At 40.9% G+C, this 20,611-nt stretch overlaps 1 protein-coding gene across 2 annotated transcripts in view; it reads left to right on the top strand.

The window, feature by feature from the left end:
• Positions 1-18,980, top strand: part of baiap2l1a (BAR/IMD domain containing adaptor protein 2 like 1a) — a 46,543-nt gene extending 27,563 nt beyond the window's left edge. The window contains exons 7-14 of one of the 2 annotated variants that reach the window (XM_063003824.1): positions 2,378-2,530; positions 4,337-4,492; positions 6,463-6,580; positions 6,745-6,952; positions 11,919-11,978; positions 12,132-12,276; positions 18,473-18,513; positions 18,600-18,980. In XM_063003824.1, the coding sequence (XP_062859894.1) occupies positions 2,378-2,530; positions 4,337-4,492; positions 6,463-6,580; positions 6,745-6,952; positions 11,919-11,978; positions 12,132-12,276; positions 18,473-18,513; positions 18,600-18,672 (954 nt within the window). In that variant the 3' untranslated portion in view covers positions 18,673-18,980. Of the gene's footprint in view, positions 1-2,377; positions 2,531-4,336; positions 4,493-6,462; positions 6,581-6,744; positions 6,953-11,918; positions 11,979-12,131; positions 12,277-18,331; positions 18,416-18,472; positions 18,514-18,599 lie in introns of those variants that run through there. The other variant, XM_063003825.1, reaches the window with a different exon arrangement.
• The last annotated feature ends 1,631 nt before the right edge of the window (positions 18,981-20,611 follow it).

Here is a 20,611-nt window from a genome sequence, read left to right on the forward strand (position 1 = left end):
GATAACAAAGCATGCAGAGAAAGAGATGGACTACAGTCAGTAATTGTAGAACTACAAAGTGCTTCTATATGGTAAGTGGAGCTGATAAAATGAACAGTGAGTGTAGAAACAAGGAGGTGGTTTTAATGTTATGGCTGATTGGTGTCTATGCTGAGGGATTTATTACAGGCTTATGCCAAAACTTGGTGGGCTGACAGTAGAACGTATATATTACAGTCGTCCCCTCTTTCAGTTACCCTTGGTTAACTGCAATTGTATTGAATATTAAGTGGAATCATAAATGCACTGTTCTGCATGGGGTGGGAATCATCTCACAGTTAGTCAGAGGCAGTGGTACTGTAAAGGGTACTACTTTGGGTTCTCATTGGAAGACTGTGGGTTTGAATCCCAGTTTTGCCGTACAGCCATGGTTGAGCCCTTGAGAAAAGCCCTTAGTTCTTCGGCTCCAGACATGCCAGACAACGACTGACCCTGCGCTCTGACCCCAGCATCGTGGTCTCGCAGTGCTGTAGTGTTCAGACAACATTTATTTACATACCGATGCTGGCTATTCAGCTAAGACAAAGAGAAGCCATAAAGCACATTCACTTTGCTGAATTGTCAGCATCAGTACTTTTAATTACAGCAAAGATTGTGACAAACAGCCTGATAAACCATTTGCACAGTCACTATGACAACTCAGCCTCAGAGCTATAATAGGAAGGGAAATCCTGTAAAGAGACGAGATCTGGTTCTCATCTGTTGCACTGTTATGCCAGTGCTGTTAGTCATGGTGGGTGTTGGATATCTTCTGTCGACAGACACCATTACCGGCAAAATAACGATGGTGATGGCACGACCAGTAGGTGTGGGCTGTGACTTCAAAAATGTTGATGCTTATCCCTGATAATGGTACCAATAATTATGGTTCAGATACAATGCATCAAAACATTTGTGTGGGTGGGCCTGATATCTGCAAAAAATGCTGAAGAGGTCTGTCGTGATATTAGTTATTAGATATTAGCATTAGTACCCAGAGCATAGGTGACTTGCATTTCGTTGATGCAGAGGCGTATATTTGGGTTTTAGTGAGAGACATTCTGCCATCAGGGCAACGTCTTTTCCCAGGAAATGCCAGGCCATATTCTGCATGGCTTAGAACAGTGTGGCTTCGTAGACATAGTGTGTGTGTGCTTGACTGGCCTGCCTGCAGTCCAATTCTGTCTTCTTTTGAAAATATATGGTGCATCATGAAGAGGAGAATTAGACCACGCAGACCACACACTGTTGAGCAGCTGAAGTCTTGTGTCAAACAAGAATGGACAACAATTTCACTTGCAAAATTGCAAAAGCTGATTTACACCGATCAGCCATAACATTAAAACCACCTCCTTGTTTCTACACTCACTGTCCATTTTATCAGCTCCACTGTTGATGCAGGTATTAAGCGCTAAGCTATATTTGAGCTGTATTTTATATTTTGCTGTATGTTTATGTTTTTGTTCCTAGCAGGGTTTGTTTAAAAAGTAAAGGTCCAATTATTATCACAAAAACAGTTGCAGAAGTTGCAGAAATGTAAAAATGTGTCTCCTACCAATGAAAGTCACAAAGTAAAGAGACAAGTTAATGTTTTTTATTTTTCGTTTTAGCAGAAAAATTTGATCTGAATTTTAAAGGCACTTCTGTAGAATTACACCAACAAGGCATAACATTATGACCACTGACAGGTGAAGTGAATAACACTGATTATCTCTTCATCACGGCACCTGTTAGTGGGGGGGGATATATTAGGCAGCAAGTGAACATTTTATCCTCAAAGTTGATGTTAGAAGCAGGAAAAATGGGTGAGCTTGAGGATTTGAGCGAGTTTGACAAGGGCCAAATTGTGATGGCTAGATGACTGGGTCAGAGCATCTCCAAAACTGCAGCTCTTGTGGGGTGTTCCCGGTCTGCAGTGGTCAGTATCTATCAAAAGTGGTCCAAGGAAGGAACAGTGGTAAACCGGCGACAGGATCATGGGCGGCCAAGGCTTATTGATGCACGTGGGGAGCGAAGGCTGGCCTGTGTGTGCTGGCCCGATCCAATAGGTGTCAGACTCCATGCCTCGATGGGTCAGGGCTGTTTTGTCAGCAAAAGGGGGACCAACACAATTTTAGGAAGGTGGTCATAATATTATGCCTGATCGGTGTATGTATGTGTCCTGGCTGGTAAAAAGGATCCAACAGATGAGCTACTGTAGCTCAAATTGCTGAAGAAGTTAATGCTGGTTCTGATAGAAAGGTGTCAGAATACACAGTGCATCACAGTTGCAGGGCTGTTGGGGGGGCCAACACAATATTAGGAAGGTGGTCATAATGTTATGCCTCATCGGTGTATGTTGCATCATGTTTGTGTTTAGTGTATGGAGACCCTTTCATCACGACAGACGGACATGCAGATGTTTATTGCGGAAGGTCTCACGGAGGCTCTGCTAGAGGAGAAGAGGAGGTTCTGTTTTCTGGTGGATAAACATTGTACCTTCGTCTATCAGATGGCGGCCTTTCATGACAAGGTGGGTTTTAGCACTAAAGTAACTAAAATCTTTTAATTAAGTGTGAAAGGGCTTTACAATCATGTGTGTTTGTTAATCCTCAGATATTATACAGCAGTTTTCAAGTGAATGTTTTTCTGCACTAGAAACCTGAGGGAACATTACACTGTTATCATAGTTTTTATCTTTTCCAGTATTATTTGTTACTTTTCATTTGATTTTAACTTTAGTTAGTTATTAGTGTGGCTTAGTTTCCATAGTAGCACCAGTAATATGAGTACCACACAGCTTCAGGGTTGTGGGCACCTGGGTTTAAACCTCACTTCATGTCACTGTTTGTGAAGACAGTTTTTGATCTAATCTTAAATCCTAAAACTAAATAAGCTAGTAGGTGGAATAGCTATTCTAAATTAACCTTATGCCAAGTTCACACTACACGACTTTCCAAGTCGTCAGGTCACTGTACAGTTCACATTACACGACTGGATCTCTTGTAATCGGGAGTCTTTCAAGTCTGATTTACACGACTGATCGGTGATAGGGGGTTTCACACAACACGATCTATCACCAACTGGAATCGCAGGCGAGCTTCTCTGGTCTCCCAAACTATGTTATGTCACGAAAACAAACGTGAGAAGTGACGAGGGGTTTAATGATACCACGTCCATCAATGCACATCAACAAGTAGCGAGCGATCAAAGTTTGTGCACTGATGTGCAGCGTAAAATCAAGGAGAAATTATAAATTAATGAGTGGATTTGGCTACGTGAATAGCAGGGATTGTTCTGTAGTAAGTTGGAGGTTAATAAATATTTTGGTGTTATGTTTTGTAGAGAACGATAAGGTCAGAAATACTGTAAAACTTGTGTGTGTGTTGATGTATTCTGATATAAACTATATTAAGCCCCTGTCCCACCTTTTTACAACTCCTCCCCTGCGTTTCCCCTCACACCGTATCTTGCGTTCTCATTGGTTGTTCGACATAGCACTCATTGCCAGTTGTGCAACTCAGATCCAGATATTTGACAAGCTAGAAGTCTCTCTTCGGCGAGCGGCTCAGATCGAGTAGTTCACACATAGCGATTGAGCCGAGTTTTGATCGCGGAGCAAAGGCAGAGTTGCTTCCGAGCCGGCAAATCTAGCACCGACCAGTCGGTGAGCGAAAATCAGGGCAAAAATCGTGTAGTGTGAACTAGGCATTAGATGTGAATGACTGAGTATGTGGTGCTCTATGCTGGACCGACACCCTGTCCAGAATTTATTTGTCACATTCCCTGTTTTTCAGGAAGGCTCCAGCCCCACCGTGACTGACAAGATAAAGACATTATTGAGATAAATAAATTATTAATTTGTTATTTTAAATAAAGCAGTAAAAGGTGATAACAGAACGTTCAAAGAACAGTTTTTCTTTGTGGAAGTCAGCCTAAATAAATCTATGTGCACTGTCCCTGTCAAAACTAGAATTAATGTCAATAGGAGGATGTTTTTTGGCAAAACATGACACTCCTACTAACCATAATAAAGCCATTAATCTAGTTCTTACATCTAGTTCTTAACATTTCTGAATTTCATGTGCAAATGATCAGATTTGTGAATCATCAGACCACTAGGCTTGGTTCACAACTGACTCATGCCTGACAGGCTCCAGTTGGATGATTTTATTTGTAAATTGTTTCAGTTGCTGTTAGCAAATTCACCTTCTCTTGTCAGTTTCTTTGTGGGAAACAAAAACAAAACTGTGAAGCCACTACTTTTCCAACCTACTAAACCCCTTTATTCTGCCTTATGTGTTGCCTTTGTGTCTCTATTTCTCTGTCATGCTCCCAGGCAAAGGAGATGCTCTCTGCAAAGCTGCCCAGCTGGCAGGACAAGTGCAGTGATGCCACCAAAGTTCCAGACACCATAATGACTATGATTGAGGGACTGCAAACCCCCGTTTCGGTTACACCTGATCCCTCACCCCTTGTGAGGCGCTTTGACAGGGTGAGTCAGTATTGTGCATGATTTATATGAAAATTCATGAGCTGCTCATGGTCAAAAGCTGGAACACATATCAAGAGTCCGCTCAGGTGGCACAGCGGTAAAAACACACGCTGGAACCAGAGCTGGATCTCGAATACATCGTATTGAATCTCAGATTGACCTGTTGTTCAGATATGGACGGGACTAAGCCGGATGGGGTCTCTCTCTCATGACTGGTGCAATTACAACTGGCTGATTAGAGGCGCCTACACAGAGATGAGGAAAGAGTGCTCTTAGGGTGTGTCTCTCCGTACACAACACTAGGTGGCACAACACTCGTCAATGTGTGGGTGATAAGATGCATACGGCTTGCTGCCCACGTGTCGGAGGGGGCGTGGGTTAGCTTCGATCTCCTCGGTCAGAGCAGGGATCGGCATAGGCGGAGAGGAAGCATGATGAAAAAAAGGGGAGAAAATGCATAAAAAAAAAAAAAAGAGAGAGGATTTATTGTCATTTCAGCTATATACGAGTACATATTGAAACGAAACAACGTTCCTCCAGGACCAGGGTGCAACATAGAACAAAAAGTACAAGACAATACAGTACACAGTGCAGATAGACAACAGTACAATAAATACAAAAGGCCTAAAATAAATACAAAAAGACATTTCTAATCTAAAAAGTACCTCTGACCTACCCCCCATTCTAGTCGTTCCTAACAACCATGTGATGCCAGCCAGTCCCTGGCATGTGGCACCTAATTTGATTAAAAGTGCCATTTCATATAAACACTGACCTGCCCACTGACATTGCATGAGACATAAGTCTCAGCTTGTAATGACACCGTGGGTTGGTCACACAGGAACCACAAGCTAGCCCTCAACCTCCCAGACTGGTGGATGTCATGTAATGGGGAAACCTACAAGGCTGGTGTCCTATCGCAGCACTGTGGAAAGCATACTCACCCATGGCATTCTGGCGTGGTATGCCAGCTGCTCTGAGGTTGACAAGAAAGCTCTTCAGAGATTCATCAAATCAGCTCAGAGAACCATCAACACTCAGCTGCCTTCACTAGAGAACATTTACAGAACCCGATGCCTGCGCCGGGCCTCAAACATTATTAAGGACTCGCTTCCAGACTCTTGAAAAGCTTTTACCCCTCCGCCATAAAAACACTAAATTCTCGAATTCCGCATCCTAGAAAATAATGTGCAATTTATAGGGACTGTGCAATAACATTCTTCTTTCTTTCTTTAAAGTTCTTAAAACCCACATGTGTACACATATGAGACACTCAAAATTTCGTTGTGCACTGACAATAAAGGCATTCTATACTATTCAATTTATAAGCCACCAAGGACAAACCTTAGAAAGCCAATGAAAGCATACATCCATCAAGCCAGGTTTGATCCTTTCCTGAATAAACTGTACACTCAGGTTCTCTGGAGTAGATCGTGGTATTTTAGTACTTAAACTCTGAAACTGCTTTTTCATTTTATCCTGTGAAATCAACAAACTTAATCCGTTACTTATCAACGGGTAATATTAATAATATCAACTCTGGTGATTGAGCTAGCCTACTACCGCTAGGATTCAGGGTTTAAATCCTCAGCGGTTCTATCAACATACAGACACGTATACAGACATGTCAAAAGGGGGCCCTGCAATGGATTTGCGTTCTGCTTGTAGTTTGTTGATGCCTTGTGCCCAGTGGTTCAGGGGGAAGCCATTATTATTCATGTAAGTTAAAGTTATCAAATGTATTTGTCTCTGGTCTTTAAATTATCTCTATGTGTAAGTAAGTGGATTGATTCCTTGTCCATGGAGTTTTATTAAATTGTACATATCTATTTTAGTATATAATACTGTATTTATTTAGCTTTAGTGACTGTAAAGTATAAAAACCTTAGTAGATAACAAGCGCACAATGCACTTTTTTGCAGACTTGCTACAATCATTTATTTTAATTATATGTATTTGTTCATTTTTAGAATTCTGATATTATGGTGCCACCACCAGCTCCACCACCGCAGATCCGCACTACTCCTCTGGCCACAATGTTTGCTCAGGACCACCACCCCAGCCCCACGTCCACAGAGCCTTACTCAGGCAAGATTATCAGACACCTTATTTGTAATCAGTCTACTTATTAACTTATTCTTTAAATCAACAGAACTTAACAGGCAGTATTACAGACCTTAGTTATACTTTTATACTGAAAGCTGAACAAAAATAAACTGATGCAAATCTCACGCTTGGTTTAAAATCGACAGATCAAGACAGTTTGGATGATGGTGACATGTCCAGGTCTATTTCCAGTGAAATAAACGTAATGAAGAAGACACGTGTGCAGACCATTTTTCCTCACACAGCTGGAAACAATGATACCCTGCTCGGCTTCAGTGATGGAGAAATCATCACTTTACTTATTCAGGATGAGAAGGATGGCTGGCTGTATGGGGAACTGGAGAAAACTGGAAAGTAAGTCAAACTATGGAACAAGTTGTGTGTGTGTGTGTGTGTGTGTGTGTGTGTGTGTGTGTGTGTGTGTGTGTGTGTGTGTGTGTTTAATAAGTTTTACAGTGTATGTTGTTGTCAAACTTTTCTGTTGGCTGATGAGTTTTTGTTGTATGTTAATCTTAAAAACCTTTTATTATGTTTTTGTATTGACAAAAGCTGTTTTGTGGGCAGTTTGCTAGTCAGTCATGGTCATGCCTTTCAGATTATGTATACATAATGTACACCAATCAGCCATAACATTAAAACCACCTCCTTGTTTCTACACTTACTGTCCATTTTATCAGCTCCACTTACCATATAGGAGCACTTTGAAGTTCTACAATTACTGCCTGTTGTTCACCTGTTTCTCTACATACTTTTTTAGCCCCCCTTCACCCTGTTCTTCAATGGTCAGGACCACCACAGAGCAGGTATTATTTAGGTGGTGGATCATTCTCAGCACTGAGTGACACTGACATAGTGGTGGTGTGTTAGTGTGTGTTGTGCTGGTATGAGTGGATAAGACACAGCAGTGCTGCTGGAGTTTTTAAATACCGTGTCCACTCACTGTCCACTCTATTAGACACTCCTACCTAGTTGGTCCACCTTGTAGATGTAAAGTCAGAGACGATCGCTCATCTATTGCTGCTGTTTGAGTTGGTCATCTTCTAGACCTTCATCAGTGGTCACAGGACGCTGCCCACCGGGCGCTTTTGGCTGGATATTTTTGGTTGGTGGACTAATCTCAGTCCAGCAGTGACAGTGAGGTGTTTAAAAACGCCAGCAGCACTGCTGTGTCTGATCCACTCATACCAGCACAACACACACTAACACACCACCACCATGTCAGTGTCACTGCAGTGCTGAGAATGACCCACCACCCAAATAATACCTGCTCTGTAGTGGTCCTGGGAGAGTCCTGACCATTAAAGAACAGGGTGAAAGGAGCTAATAAAGCATGCAGAGAAACAGATGGACTACAGTCAGTAATTGTAGAACTACAAAGTGCTCCTATATGGTAAGTGGAGCTGATAAAATGGACAGTGAGTGTAGAATCAAGGAGGTGGTTTTAATGTTATGGTTGATCAGTGTATATTTTCTATGTTTTGTGTATGATCCAGATGTAGGATTGAGCAAAACACTCAAATTATTATTAGTAGAAGTGCTTCTGTGGATTGAATTGGCCCCCATATCCTAAATAACCACTCTTTACTGTCAGTGTGGTGAACAAAAGGATCTTAGATTGCGCAATACATCCAACATTGAGGCGAATGGGCTACATCAGCAAAAGACCACACTGTGAACCACCTTTGTCATTCTAGAGGTATCTGAGGCTCACCAAACAGGACAATTGAAAACTGAAAAACGTTGCCTGGTCTGATTTTAGCATGAACACACAGATGGTAGGGTCAGATTATAATGTAAACAGGATGAATCCATTGACGCAAACTGCTCTGTGTAAACAGTTTAGGCTGGTGATATGATTCAGTGGTGTGGGGAATGTTTTAATTCACACACCTCTGACAGCCTGACAGCAGTCCAGATCTATCTCCTATTAAAAATGTATAGAACATTCATCACACATACTGTACATCACACAACAAACAGTGACCATGGACTGTTGAGCAGGTGAAATCCTGTATCAGGCCAATATGAGCAAAAACTTAATTTGCCCAAAACTGCAACAATTTTATTACAGTATCCTCAATTCCCAAACCATTAAAATTGTATTAATATGAAATGTGATGTAAAACGGTGCTAAACATGCCTCTGTCCCAACATTGTGTTGCAGCAATAAATTGTAAATTTGTTTATATTTACAAAATACAATGATCAAATCCCAGATTTTTCTTTTCATTGTATCTTACAAACTCCATTTAATGTTGGTTGAAGTTGGGACATTTTGTAAGTTGCTGTGAGTGTATTTTTTACTTGGTTCCAATCATTCATAATGATTAAAGCCCTACCTGATTCATGGCTGTAGAAATCACATCATGGACCGTAAAAAGAGCCTTTTCCCATGTAATATGCAATTCAAACTTAAAGGTTTGTGTTTAATGATTAAACATTTTCATTCACGTAGCATTAAGTGCCATACACTTACTGGTTAATGCACATACTATGAGGCAGTCCTAGCAATCCTACGGCAATTCAGTTAGCAATCGGTTAGTCAAAATGTCCAAGATGTCTAAGTGCAAACACGACTCGGGTAACTGAGTTTGGGAAATTCTCAACCACTTCTGTGGACTCAAAACATGGGTGAGTATATTCGTATTTGAGACGAAGCCTCAGGTAGGCTGTGCTGTGTATTGTCTCCATTTATTCTATCATTCAATTTATCAGTGTTTAATGACTGTCATGGAATGTGGCACTTTTTACAAATCTGGGATTTTTTTGAAAACCGAGGTTTGTGAAAAGCAAATTTTCTCGTGAATTTAGCAGGGCCCTAATAATGATGTAGAAATTAGTAAAAAAAACACACGCTGGAACCAGAGCTGGGATCTCGAATACATCGTATCGAATCTCAGCTCTGCCTGCCGGCTAAGGCTGAGAAGCCACATGAACAACGATTGGCCTGTTGTTCAGATATGGGCGGGACTAAGCCGGATGGGATCTCTCTCTCATGACTCTGCTGGCTTATTGATCGCGCCTGCACAGAGATGAGAAGAGAGTGCTCTCAGGGTGTGTCTCGCCGTACACAACGCTGAGCTGCAAAGGGGAGAAAATGCATAAATAAAAAATATATATATAAATAAAAAAAAATTAGTGAAATTCCAATACTGCCATGACACTCATGTCCCATGAAAGTATATAAAAACATCTCACATCACCTCTTTCATAGTAGTTTTTGAATGCTTCATTATCTTTTTTATTAAACTCGCCACATCAAATGTTTTGGACATACAGTATAAAATATAGTTAATATTATTCTTGCTATTGCACATGCTCACTTTAAAATATTCAGAGCTGCTAATGGTTAAATGACATTGCTAATGTCATTGCCATATTGACTTGGTACTTGTACTTTGCACTGGAAATCTTACATGGAACCGGAGTCTCTACTTCCGGATCCTCTATTACTACCTCTATGTGTAAAATGTAGCATTGCACACTTCCCCACTGGACTGGTTGTATATACTACTACCCAACTTCTAAACTACTTATATGTATGTGTATTTTCCCTTCCCCTTAATATAATTTTTATAGTTTATTTTATTTCCTATGTAGAGCACACTGAATCTCGTTGTACTTGTACAATGACAATAGGGCGGCACGGTGGCTAAGTGGGTAGCACTGTCACCTCACAGCAAGAAGGTCCTGTGTTCAATCCCTAGGTGGGGCGGTCTGGGTCCTTTCTGTGTGGAGTTTGCATGTTCTCCCCGTGTCTACGTGGGTTTACTCCGGGTGCTCCGGTTTCCTCCCACAGTCCAAAGACATGCAAGTGAGGTGAATTGGAAATAATAAATTGTCCATGACTGTGTTCGATATAACCCTGTGAACTGATGAATCTTGTGTAATGAGTAACTACCGTTCCTGTCATGAATGTAACCAAAAGTGTAAAACATGACGTTAAAATCCTAATAAACAAACAAACAAACAAAGAGAATAAAGGTATTCGTATTTAACAATACAAGATTGCAAATTTGGTTTGGGTCTTTCACCATCTGTACATAGTATAGTAAAAATAAGAAGAAATTTCAGTCTATAAAAAGCAATGCTGGAAACCACTATATGCGTTTGGCCTTCATGCCTTTAGACGGCATTGCATGAGAAACCGTAATGCTACTATGACAAACATAGCCACACAGGTTTGGGAGTACTTCAGAAGCAGTGGCGGCTGCTGGTCTTTCAAAGAGGGGAAGCTCATTGTCGGCTTACATCATAAAATTTATTTATACATAAAGAAAATGGCCTGAAATGGGTTGCAGTTTGTCTTTCGACTTCACTCGCAAAATCCGCGATTTGACTGAAGCTCCCAGTGATTAAGTGAAGGTGTAGACCTCAAAATAGCTGTCAATCAAAACGGGATTCAGACTTTCGACTGATCCTCCAATCATCTTGCAGAAGCTCAGCGTCCAGACCCGCCCACAGCTCCATTCACCCCCAGAGACGCTCAGCGTCCGGGGTGGGACAAAATCGTGGCATTTATCCAATGACTGGCAAGTTTCGAAGCAATGAAAAAAACCGTTCCATTGAAGTGAATAGACGCTCAGCTTCTGCGGGCAAATGCATTGACGCTAAGGGAATGTATGAGAAGTTCGAGTCAGTCGATTTGTGATAAGTAGCTGATTCTGAACGAACTCGTCTTCGAGATGAACGTGTTCTAACGCATTTGTAGTCAATGAAATGTTAACACAACTGTACATATTTGACCATTTAATTTTTGACATTTTACGGGAAGCTGAGCTTCCCTTGCAGTCTTAGAAAAGTTCAGAAGACTGTTGTCATTTAACAGTCAAATTCAACAGGATCTTCAAAAACAACTTGCCGATGGGTTGATGCTGTTACAGAGAATATTTTTGAAGGCATTGTGTAATTACTTGTGCTATTTTAAATACCTGTTTTTAAGTAAAAGATGCTGGCAGTGAGTTATTTGGGAATAACATGTCAAGGTAGTCTCCTGCAGAAGCCATTATGCTGTTATTAATGTTTGGAGCGATGAAATGTCTTTGTCTCTTGCCAATACTGACGCACAATTTAAAGCTCTATAGTTTAAAGTTAAGATTGACTTTCTGTATAAGGCAGTTTCTAAGCAACCAAGCATTAATGCATGTCTCCCACCGGCGGCAGAAATGCACCTCTCCAGTGACTCGCTTGTTCTCTATAATAACTGGAAGATTGCGTCTGCTTTTTACGCAGCCTTAAAATCTATTTATCAAACATGGTTTGTATGATGGATGAAGCTGTAGAGGTCAGATCTTTTTAGAGATATATTGTGTTTTCACAGGAGAGGCTGGTTTCCGTCCTCATACTGCCGACCTTACAGTGAGCCTGTGATGACTAACATGTGAGTCTTTTCTTTTCAATGAATAAGTGCATGATTTAAATAAAAGTAGCATGAAAGGATGAAAATTGTTACTTAAATTCAGCGTGTGTGTGTGTGTGTGTGTGTGTGTGTGTGTGTGTGTGTGTGTGTGTGTGTGTGTGTGTGTGAAAGCAGGGCTGAGACCCCTCTGCACAGGATGAACATGGCAAATCTTTCTAAGCAGTCCAGAGAGGATGAAGAGGAGGAGGAAGAGCAGCCTGTGCTTCTGCCTCCCCCTGACTACACTGACTCATCCAGGAAGCCCTTCACCCAAAACACGGTACAACCCACACCTACTCTCCGCCTTTTGCTGTTCTACCTTGCGTTTTTTGGCTCTGTCTGGGGAAAACACACAGGAATTGCCTTAAAATTGAGCTCTAAATTTTAGTCGTAACACTGCAGAAGTCATATTCAATTTCTCATTTAAAACAGGGACTTACAGAGTACTCCCAAATAGAACTGAACCTGAGGGGTGTGGCGTTTTATCAGTCAACCTCAACAATTCTTAACCAATGAAATCGAATGTGCTTACATCACCTACACAAAAGTATGAATATGGATTTGACTTTTTGGCCCCATTTTCAGACAAGTTGGGACGCTTTCTAAATTAAGCAATGCACAGGCGCTGTCAACATTACAAACAAACCAAAACAATTCTCAAAAGAATTGGGAAGTGCCCTAAAGAAATGCTGCTTATTTAGGGTTTGTAGAATGCTTGACATATAAAATAAAACAGACATGTGAAAAATGCAGCCTGTCTGGTTTTGTCTGAGCACACCGAGACGGGAGGAGGGAGGACAGAGAGATGCTAAATTCCAGCACGTGAACAGTTTAAGAACATGACATACACTTTACTCTGTGGCCTTGGCTTGTGATATACACCCGTCAGCCATAACATTAAAACCACCTCCTTGTTTCTACACTCACTGTCCATTTTATCAGCTCCACTTACCATATAGAAGTACTTTGTAGTTCTACAATTACTGACTGTAGTCCATCTGTTTCTCTGCATGCTTTGTTAGCCCCTTTTCATGCTGTTCTTCAATGGTCAGGACCCCCACAGGACCACCACAGAGCAGGTATTATTTAGGTGGTGGATCATTCTCAGCACTGCAGGGACACTGACATGGTGGTGGTGTGTTAGTGTGTGTTGTGCTGGTATGAGTGGATCAGACACAACAATGCTGACGGAGTTTTTAAACACCTCACTGTCACTGCTGGACTGAGAATAGTCCACCAACCAGCCAACAGCACCCCGTGAGCAGCGTCCTGATGAAGGTCAGAAGAAGACCAACTCAAACAGCAGCAATAGATGAGGGATTGTGTCAACATCTACAAGGTGGAACAACCAGGTAGGAGTGTCTAATACAGTGGACAGTGCGTGGACACAGTATTTAAAAACTCCAGCAGCACGGCTGTGTCTGATCCACTTATACCAGCACAACACACACTAACACACCACCACCATGTCAGTGCCACTGCAGTGCTGAGAATGATCCACCACCTAAATAATACCTGCTCTGTAGTGGTATTTTGGGGGTCCTGACCATTGAAGAACAGGGTTAAAGCAGGCTAAAAAGATATGTAGAGAAATAGATGGACTACAGTCAGTAATTGTAGAACTAAAAGTGCTTTTATATGGTAAGTGGAGCTGATAAAATGGACAGTGTATAAACAAGGAGGTGGTTTTAATGTTATGGCTGATCAGTGTAGATAGTGGTTAATCCAGACACGCAGAGAGTCTGCCTAACCTCTGTGAAAACTTTTGATTGGGGTTATTGGGAAACTGACCCCCTCAGGCATTAAATCTGAGAGCATTTCAGACAAACTCTTGATCATCTCTGAACTTGAGACACCAGTAACTTCACCCATACTGTGGTCATTTAGACAGAAATTACACAACATATCCATTGTTTTGCAAGTGTAAAACTTTAGTGATTTTGGTCATTTTATTGCTAATTCAAAACGCAGCTAGTAAGCAGCATAAACAAAAATCTAATGTACAAAATGGGTAAGGTAAGATTCTTCCCTATATGTACTTCTACTAGGGTATTAACATATTATCATGTAGGTTCTATGTCTAAAAGCATGGCAAGGACAAATAAACTAATACAGCAGTTCAGCAGGTTAAGACACAGAACAAGTGCAGGTGAAATACCAGACAGGTTCATGTGTAAACAAAAGCTGATACATTGCAAGGAAAATATACAGGGTTTTCAAAACAGTCATGGCAGACGAAATGAAACCGCTGCTGCTTATGCCAAGTTCACACTACACGACTTTCCAAGTCGTCAGGTCGCTGTACAGTTCACACTACACAACTGGATCTCTTGTAATCGAGAGTCTTTCGAGTCTTTGTGGCTTTCACACTACACGACTGATCGGTGACAGGGGGTTTCACACTACACGATCTATCACCAACTGCAATCGCAGACGAGCTTCTCTGGTCTCCCAAACTACGTTTTGTCACGAAAAGAAACGTGAGAAGTCACTAGGGGTTTAATGATACCACGTCCAAAAATACACGTCAACAATAAGCGAGCGATCAAAGTTTGTGGGCTGATGTGCAGCGTTAAATCAAGAGGAAAAATACGAACAGCATGGATTGTTCCATAGTGAGTTGGCGGTTAATAAATATTTTGGTGTTATGTTTTATAGAGAACGATCAGGTCAGAAATACTGTAAAACTTGTGTGTGTGTGTCGATGTATTCTGATATAAACTATATTATGCCCCTGTCCCACCTTTTTACAACTCCTCCCCTGCGTTTCCCTTACCTCGTATCTTGCGTTCTCATTGGCGGTTCGATAAAGCACTCATTGCCAGTTGTGCGACTCAGATCCAGATATTTGACAAGCTAGATAACTCTCTTCGGTCGGCGAGTGCTTGGCGAGCCGCACGGATTGAGTTGAGTAGTTCACACATAGTGATTGAGAGCCGAGTTTTGATCGCTGAGCGAACACTGAGTTGCTCCCGAGCCGGCAAATCTAGCGCCGACCAGTTGGCGAGCGAAAAATCAGGGCAAAAATTGTGTAGTGTGAATGAGGCGTGTGAACTAATTGCCACTGTTGGGCCCTTGAGCCTCAATTGCTCAAATTAAATTCGGTCATAATTGTAAGTCGATTTGGATAAATGCCGTAAATGTAACTGGTGTTTTTTGTAACCAGCTTGTTTTGATGATGAATCAGGTGTTTGCACTGTCTATGCCATGTACATTGTATAATCATAAACATGTCAGGAACAAATAAGGCTGAATTTGGTTGGTTGTCGAGTTTCAACTGTAACCATCAACTAAAAACAATAGGCTTGTGTTTTCTTTAATTTACATAACATTACTATTATTATGTCCAGTTAATCTATTACTACTTTACCTACTCTTACGAGTTCATCATGAACAAATAAGCACTGTCCAGATGTTTTAGTAGCACTGTTTTATACACCACTAAGCCACTGTGTGGAACTAAAAGGCTTCAGACAGCCACTAGAATAAGATACTGTACATAGCAGTGCAGAGAAATGAGACTTTTGAAGAGATTAGCACAGATTATCATAGATTAGCATTTCTTGTGAAAAGTTGAAATGTTAAAAGACTGATCCTCTACAGATTCGATTTAATTATTTAATTCTTGAGTGATATGTAACCTGCAAATATTCATAAAGTGTAAAATGTCTGCCCTGTTATGGTCATCCATTCAGATTTTAACACTCAAGTCATTCTCCCACCAGAGATGCTGCTTTCACTTCAGCTGAAAACACTTTATAACAATTTCATAGACTCTTTAGATGATGGTGTAGTGTTTGTGTTAAAATATAACCCTTAAATACACAGTGGATTCAGAAAGTGTTCCGTTGGTGTTTTGCACGCTTTGAGATATGGATTTGATTTTGATTAGATATAATTGCTGATTCTGCCCTTTTGGCAGCAATTTCAGCTACAAGTCCTTTTGGATACATCTCAACAAGCTTGAGCATCAGTGGACCACTCAAGGACATGAAGAGACTTGCCCTTAAAGCCACTCCAGTGTTGTTTTTTATTTTATTTTAGGAGTCTTGCAATGATGGGTGACCATCCAACAGGTTTCATCTCTGGCAAGAACTCTTGGCAAGTGACTGTTGGGTTTTTTCTTACCTCACTTGCCCAGATACAATTTGGCTGAAGAGACAACTGTAGAAAAGTTCAAGGGTGTGCCAAACTTCTGCTAATAATTTAGGCCAGTGTGGTTCTGATAACAATCAAACCTTATACAGTGTATCACAAAAGTGAGTACACCCCTCACATTTCTGCAAATATTTCATTATATCTTTTCATGGGACAACACTATAGACATGAAACTTGGATATAACTTAGAGTAGTCAGTGTACAACTTGTATAGCAGTGTAGATTTACTGTCTTCTGAAAATAACTCAACACACAGCCATTAATGTCTAAATGGCTGGCAACATAAGTGAGTACACCCCACAGTGAACATGTCCAAATTGTGCCCAAAGTGTCAATATTTTGTGTGACCACCATTATTATCCAGCACTGCCTTAACCCTCCTGGGCATGGAATTCACCAGAGCTGCACAGGTTGCTACTGGAATCCTCTTCCACTCCTCCATGATGACATCACGGAGCTGGTGGATGTTAGACACCTTGAACTCCTCCACCTTCCACTTGAGGATGCGCCACAGGTGCTCAATTGGGTTTAGTCCATCACCTTTACCTTCAGCTTCCTCAGCAAGGCAGTTGTCATCTTGGAGGTTGTGTTTGGGGTCGTTATTCTGTTCGAAAACTGCCATGAGGCCCAGTTTTCGAAGGGAGGGGATCATGCTCTGTTTCAGAATGTCACAGTACATGTTGGAATTCATGTTTCCCTCAATGAACTGCAGCTCCCCAGTGCCAGCAACACTCATGCAGCCCAAGACCATGATGCTACCACCACCATGCTTGACTGTAGGCAAGATACAGTTGTCTTGGTACTTCTCACCAGGGCGCCGCCACACATGCTGGACACCATCTGAGCCAAACAAGTTTATCTTGGTCTCGTCAGACCACAGGGCATTCCAGTAATCCATGTTCTTGGACTGCTTGTCTTCAGCAAACTGTTTGCGGGCTTTCTTGTGCGTCAGCTTCCTTCTGGGATGACGACCATGCAGACCGAGTTGATGCAGTGTGCGGCGTATGGTCTGAGCACTGACAGGCTGACCTCCCACGTCTTCAACCTCTGCAGCAATGCTGGCAGCACTCATGTGTCTATTTTTTAAAGCCAACCTCTGGATATGATGCCGAACACGTGGACTCAACTTCTTTGGTCGACCCTGGCGAAGCCTGTTCCGAGTGGAACCTGTCCTGGAAAACCGCTGTATGACCTTGGCCACCATGCTGTAGCTCAGTTTCAGGGTGTTAGCAATCTTCTTATAGCCCAGGCCATCTTTGTGGAGAGCAACAATTCTATTTCTCACATCCTCAGAGAGTTCTTTGCCATGAGGTGCCATGTTGAATATCCAGTGGCCAGTATGAGAGAATTGTACCCAAAACACCAAATTTAACAGCCCTGCTCCCTATTCACACCTGGGAACTTGACACATGACACCAGGGAGGGACAACGACACATTTGGGCACAATTTGGACATGTTCACTGTGGGGTGTACTCACTTATGTTGCCAGCTATTTAGACATTAATGGCTGTGTGTTGAGTTATTTTCAGAAGACAGTAAATCTACACTGCTATACAAGCTGTACACTGACTACTCTAAGTTATATCCAAGTTTCATGTCTATAGTGTTGTCCCATGAAAAGATATAATGAAATATTTGCAGAAATGTGAGAGGTGTACTCACTTTTGTGATACACTGTATATTGTTTTCTATTCTTGCTCTGATCCATGTCCTGCCACAATTCATTGTTGAGATTTACAGACAGATTCTTGGACTTTGTGGGTTGGTTTTTGTTCTGACAATGTGATGTAAATTGTGGCTCCTTGTAGATCCTGGTGCCTTTCCAAACTATGTCCAGTAAATTTGAATGGCAACAAGTGGACTCTGAAGAGTTCTACACACATTTCAAGGATGATTAAAGCAAATAGGATGAATCAGAGTACCATAGTGAAGGGTCTGAATAGATTTAATTTTTGATTTTTAATTTGAAAAATAAAAAACATGTTTTCATGGTAATTAAGTCGATTATAACCAATCAAAATCAATTCCACAACACAAAGTGTGTAAAAACAACAAGGAAATTTAAACTTTCTGTATCCACTGTATGCACAAGACATTTGTTCACATTAAGTTGGACTGATTTACATTTTTTTCCCTCCTGTTGATCGTGGAACTTTGTTATGCCTTCTGGCGTCAGCTGTACTCTGTGGTGTTGAGAAAACAATGGCGTGATATCCTAATCCAACCAGTCTGACAGGGCCGATCTGTATTAAAGCTGGGATTAAAACTGAAATGCTGCCAACAGTGCTAATAGTTCTGCTGTTTTTGTTTGGAACAGGTGTCTTTGTCAAATGGGACGTCAATGCCTCCCTTTCTTGGGTGAGTAACACTCCTAAGAATTTTGGTTTGGCAACATTACTTTAGTACACTGAGTAAGTGACCATAACACACCTATTTCTTTTCAGAGGTGGGAATCCCTTTTGTACAGTCAGACTGCGGCCCACGGTTACAAATGACAGATCAGCACCGATGATCTAACATTCTTCAGCACAAGACTTGATAAGGATTTTTATTTTGGTTTCAGATACTTAGGCTAAAATGAAAAGTGCTTTACTGCAGATGTTTTACATGAATTCCATGAACAATTACATAGATTTAATATGTAATTAATTGGTTGGTTTTAAATTGAATTGGTTCAGAAACTGAATCCCTTTAAAGTCCAAAAGACCGTATCTTGTATTCTGATATAACGCATTGTTTGACCATATTGGTCTTTCTGGCTGTTAAACTGTGATTTGTTAATATTTTTAGATAAAGCAGTAACTAGCAGCATTTCAAAGCTGAAACCATTTAGACCAGCGCACTGACCTAGAATAATAAAACATGTTTAACGTTTCATCTGTTGTAGAGATCATAGAACAAAGATGAAAAATGTAAACTGAAAATATCTGAATTTACATTTACATATACAAATACTAGATAAATGTATTCTGTATGGTATAAACAGTAGCATCTGCATCTGTCTATGTAAACTGTGCTGTAAATTCTACTAGAGATGCCAATACCTTCATAAAATGCAGTGGTTTACTAAGTCTTTAAAGATTTTTAACATGGTGAACTAAGGTACAGTGTACGTACAACTGCTCATTTATTTTGAATGATTGATTTATTTCTTATATGTTAATTAATATGCTGCCTGCTGTTCAGGAAAAAAGAAAAAAGAAAAAAAATCACTGCTGTAATCTTTGAATGTATCTGTGATAGCTAGTCAGAAATGAATTTGCTTTCTGATTTAAATAATAATCTTTAATATTATTTTTGTTTCCTCATTCGACATGAATATTTTATAAACTTTTGTTTAACATATGGGGTGACTTCAGCCTGTAGTAACATTTGTTTCTTTGTGCTCATTTCTGTTAAAATGCCATCAAAATAAAAAATAAAGGTTTTCAAAATGCTGAGTCTCAACATTTACTTTATGATCACTGACAGGGGTACACAAGGTTTGAGGAGACACCATCTCTCTCTCTCTCAAAAAAAAAAAACCTTGTATAAAACATGTGACAACTATTCCCAGCACAGCCCCACTGTTGTCGACAGGCCGCAGTGGCTGTGTCTGTCCATTCATTATCTTGTTAGTTATATACACTGATCATCCATAACATTAAAACCACCTCCTTGTTTCTACACTCACTGTCCATTTTATCAGCTCCACTTACCATATAGAAGCACTTTGTAGTTCTACAATTACTGACTGTAGTACATCTGTTTCTCTGCATGCTTTTTTAGCCTGCTTTTCTCCCTGTTCTTTAATGGTCCGGACCCCCACAGAGTAGGTATTATTTAGGTGGTGGATCATTCTCAGCACTGCAGTGACACTGACATGGTGGTTGTGTGTTAGTGTGTGTTGTGCTGGTATGAGTGGATAAGACACAGCAGCGCTGCTGAAGTTTTTAAACACCTCACTGTCACTGCTGGACTGAGAATAGTCCACCAACTAAAAATATCCAGCCAACATTTTGCCAACACTGATGATCAGTGTTGGCAAAATGATGATCAGTTTTGCCAACACTGATGAAGGTCTAGAAGATGACCAACTCAAACAGCAGCAATAGATGAGCGATCGTCTCTGACTTTACATCTACAAGGTGGACCAACTAGGTAGGAGTGTCTAATAGAGTGGACAGTGAGTGGACACGGTATTTAAAAACTCCAGCAGCGCTGCTGTGTCTGATCCACTCATACCAGCACAACACACACTAACACACCACCACCATGTCAGTGTCACTGCAGTGCTGAGAATGATCCACCACCTAAACGATACCTGCTCTGTGGTGGTCCTGGGAGAGTTCTGACCATTGAAGAACATCATGCAAGGGGACTAACAAAGCATGCAGAGAAACAGATGGACTACAGTCAGTAATTATAGAAATAAAATATTATATATATTATATTATAAAATATTCACATAAACTTG

The sequence above is a fragment of the Trichomycterus rosablanca genome, chromosome 10, assembly GCF_030014385.1.
Source record: "Trichomycterus rosablanca isolate fTriRos1 chromosome 10, fTriRos1.hap1, whole genome shotgun sequence".
Lineage (NCBI taxonomy): Eukaryota > Metazoa > Chordata > Actinopteri > Siluriformes > Trichomycteridae > Trichomycterus > Trichomycterus rosablanca.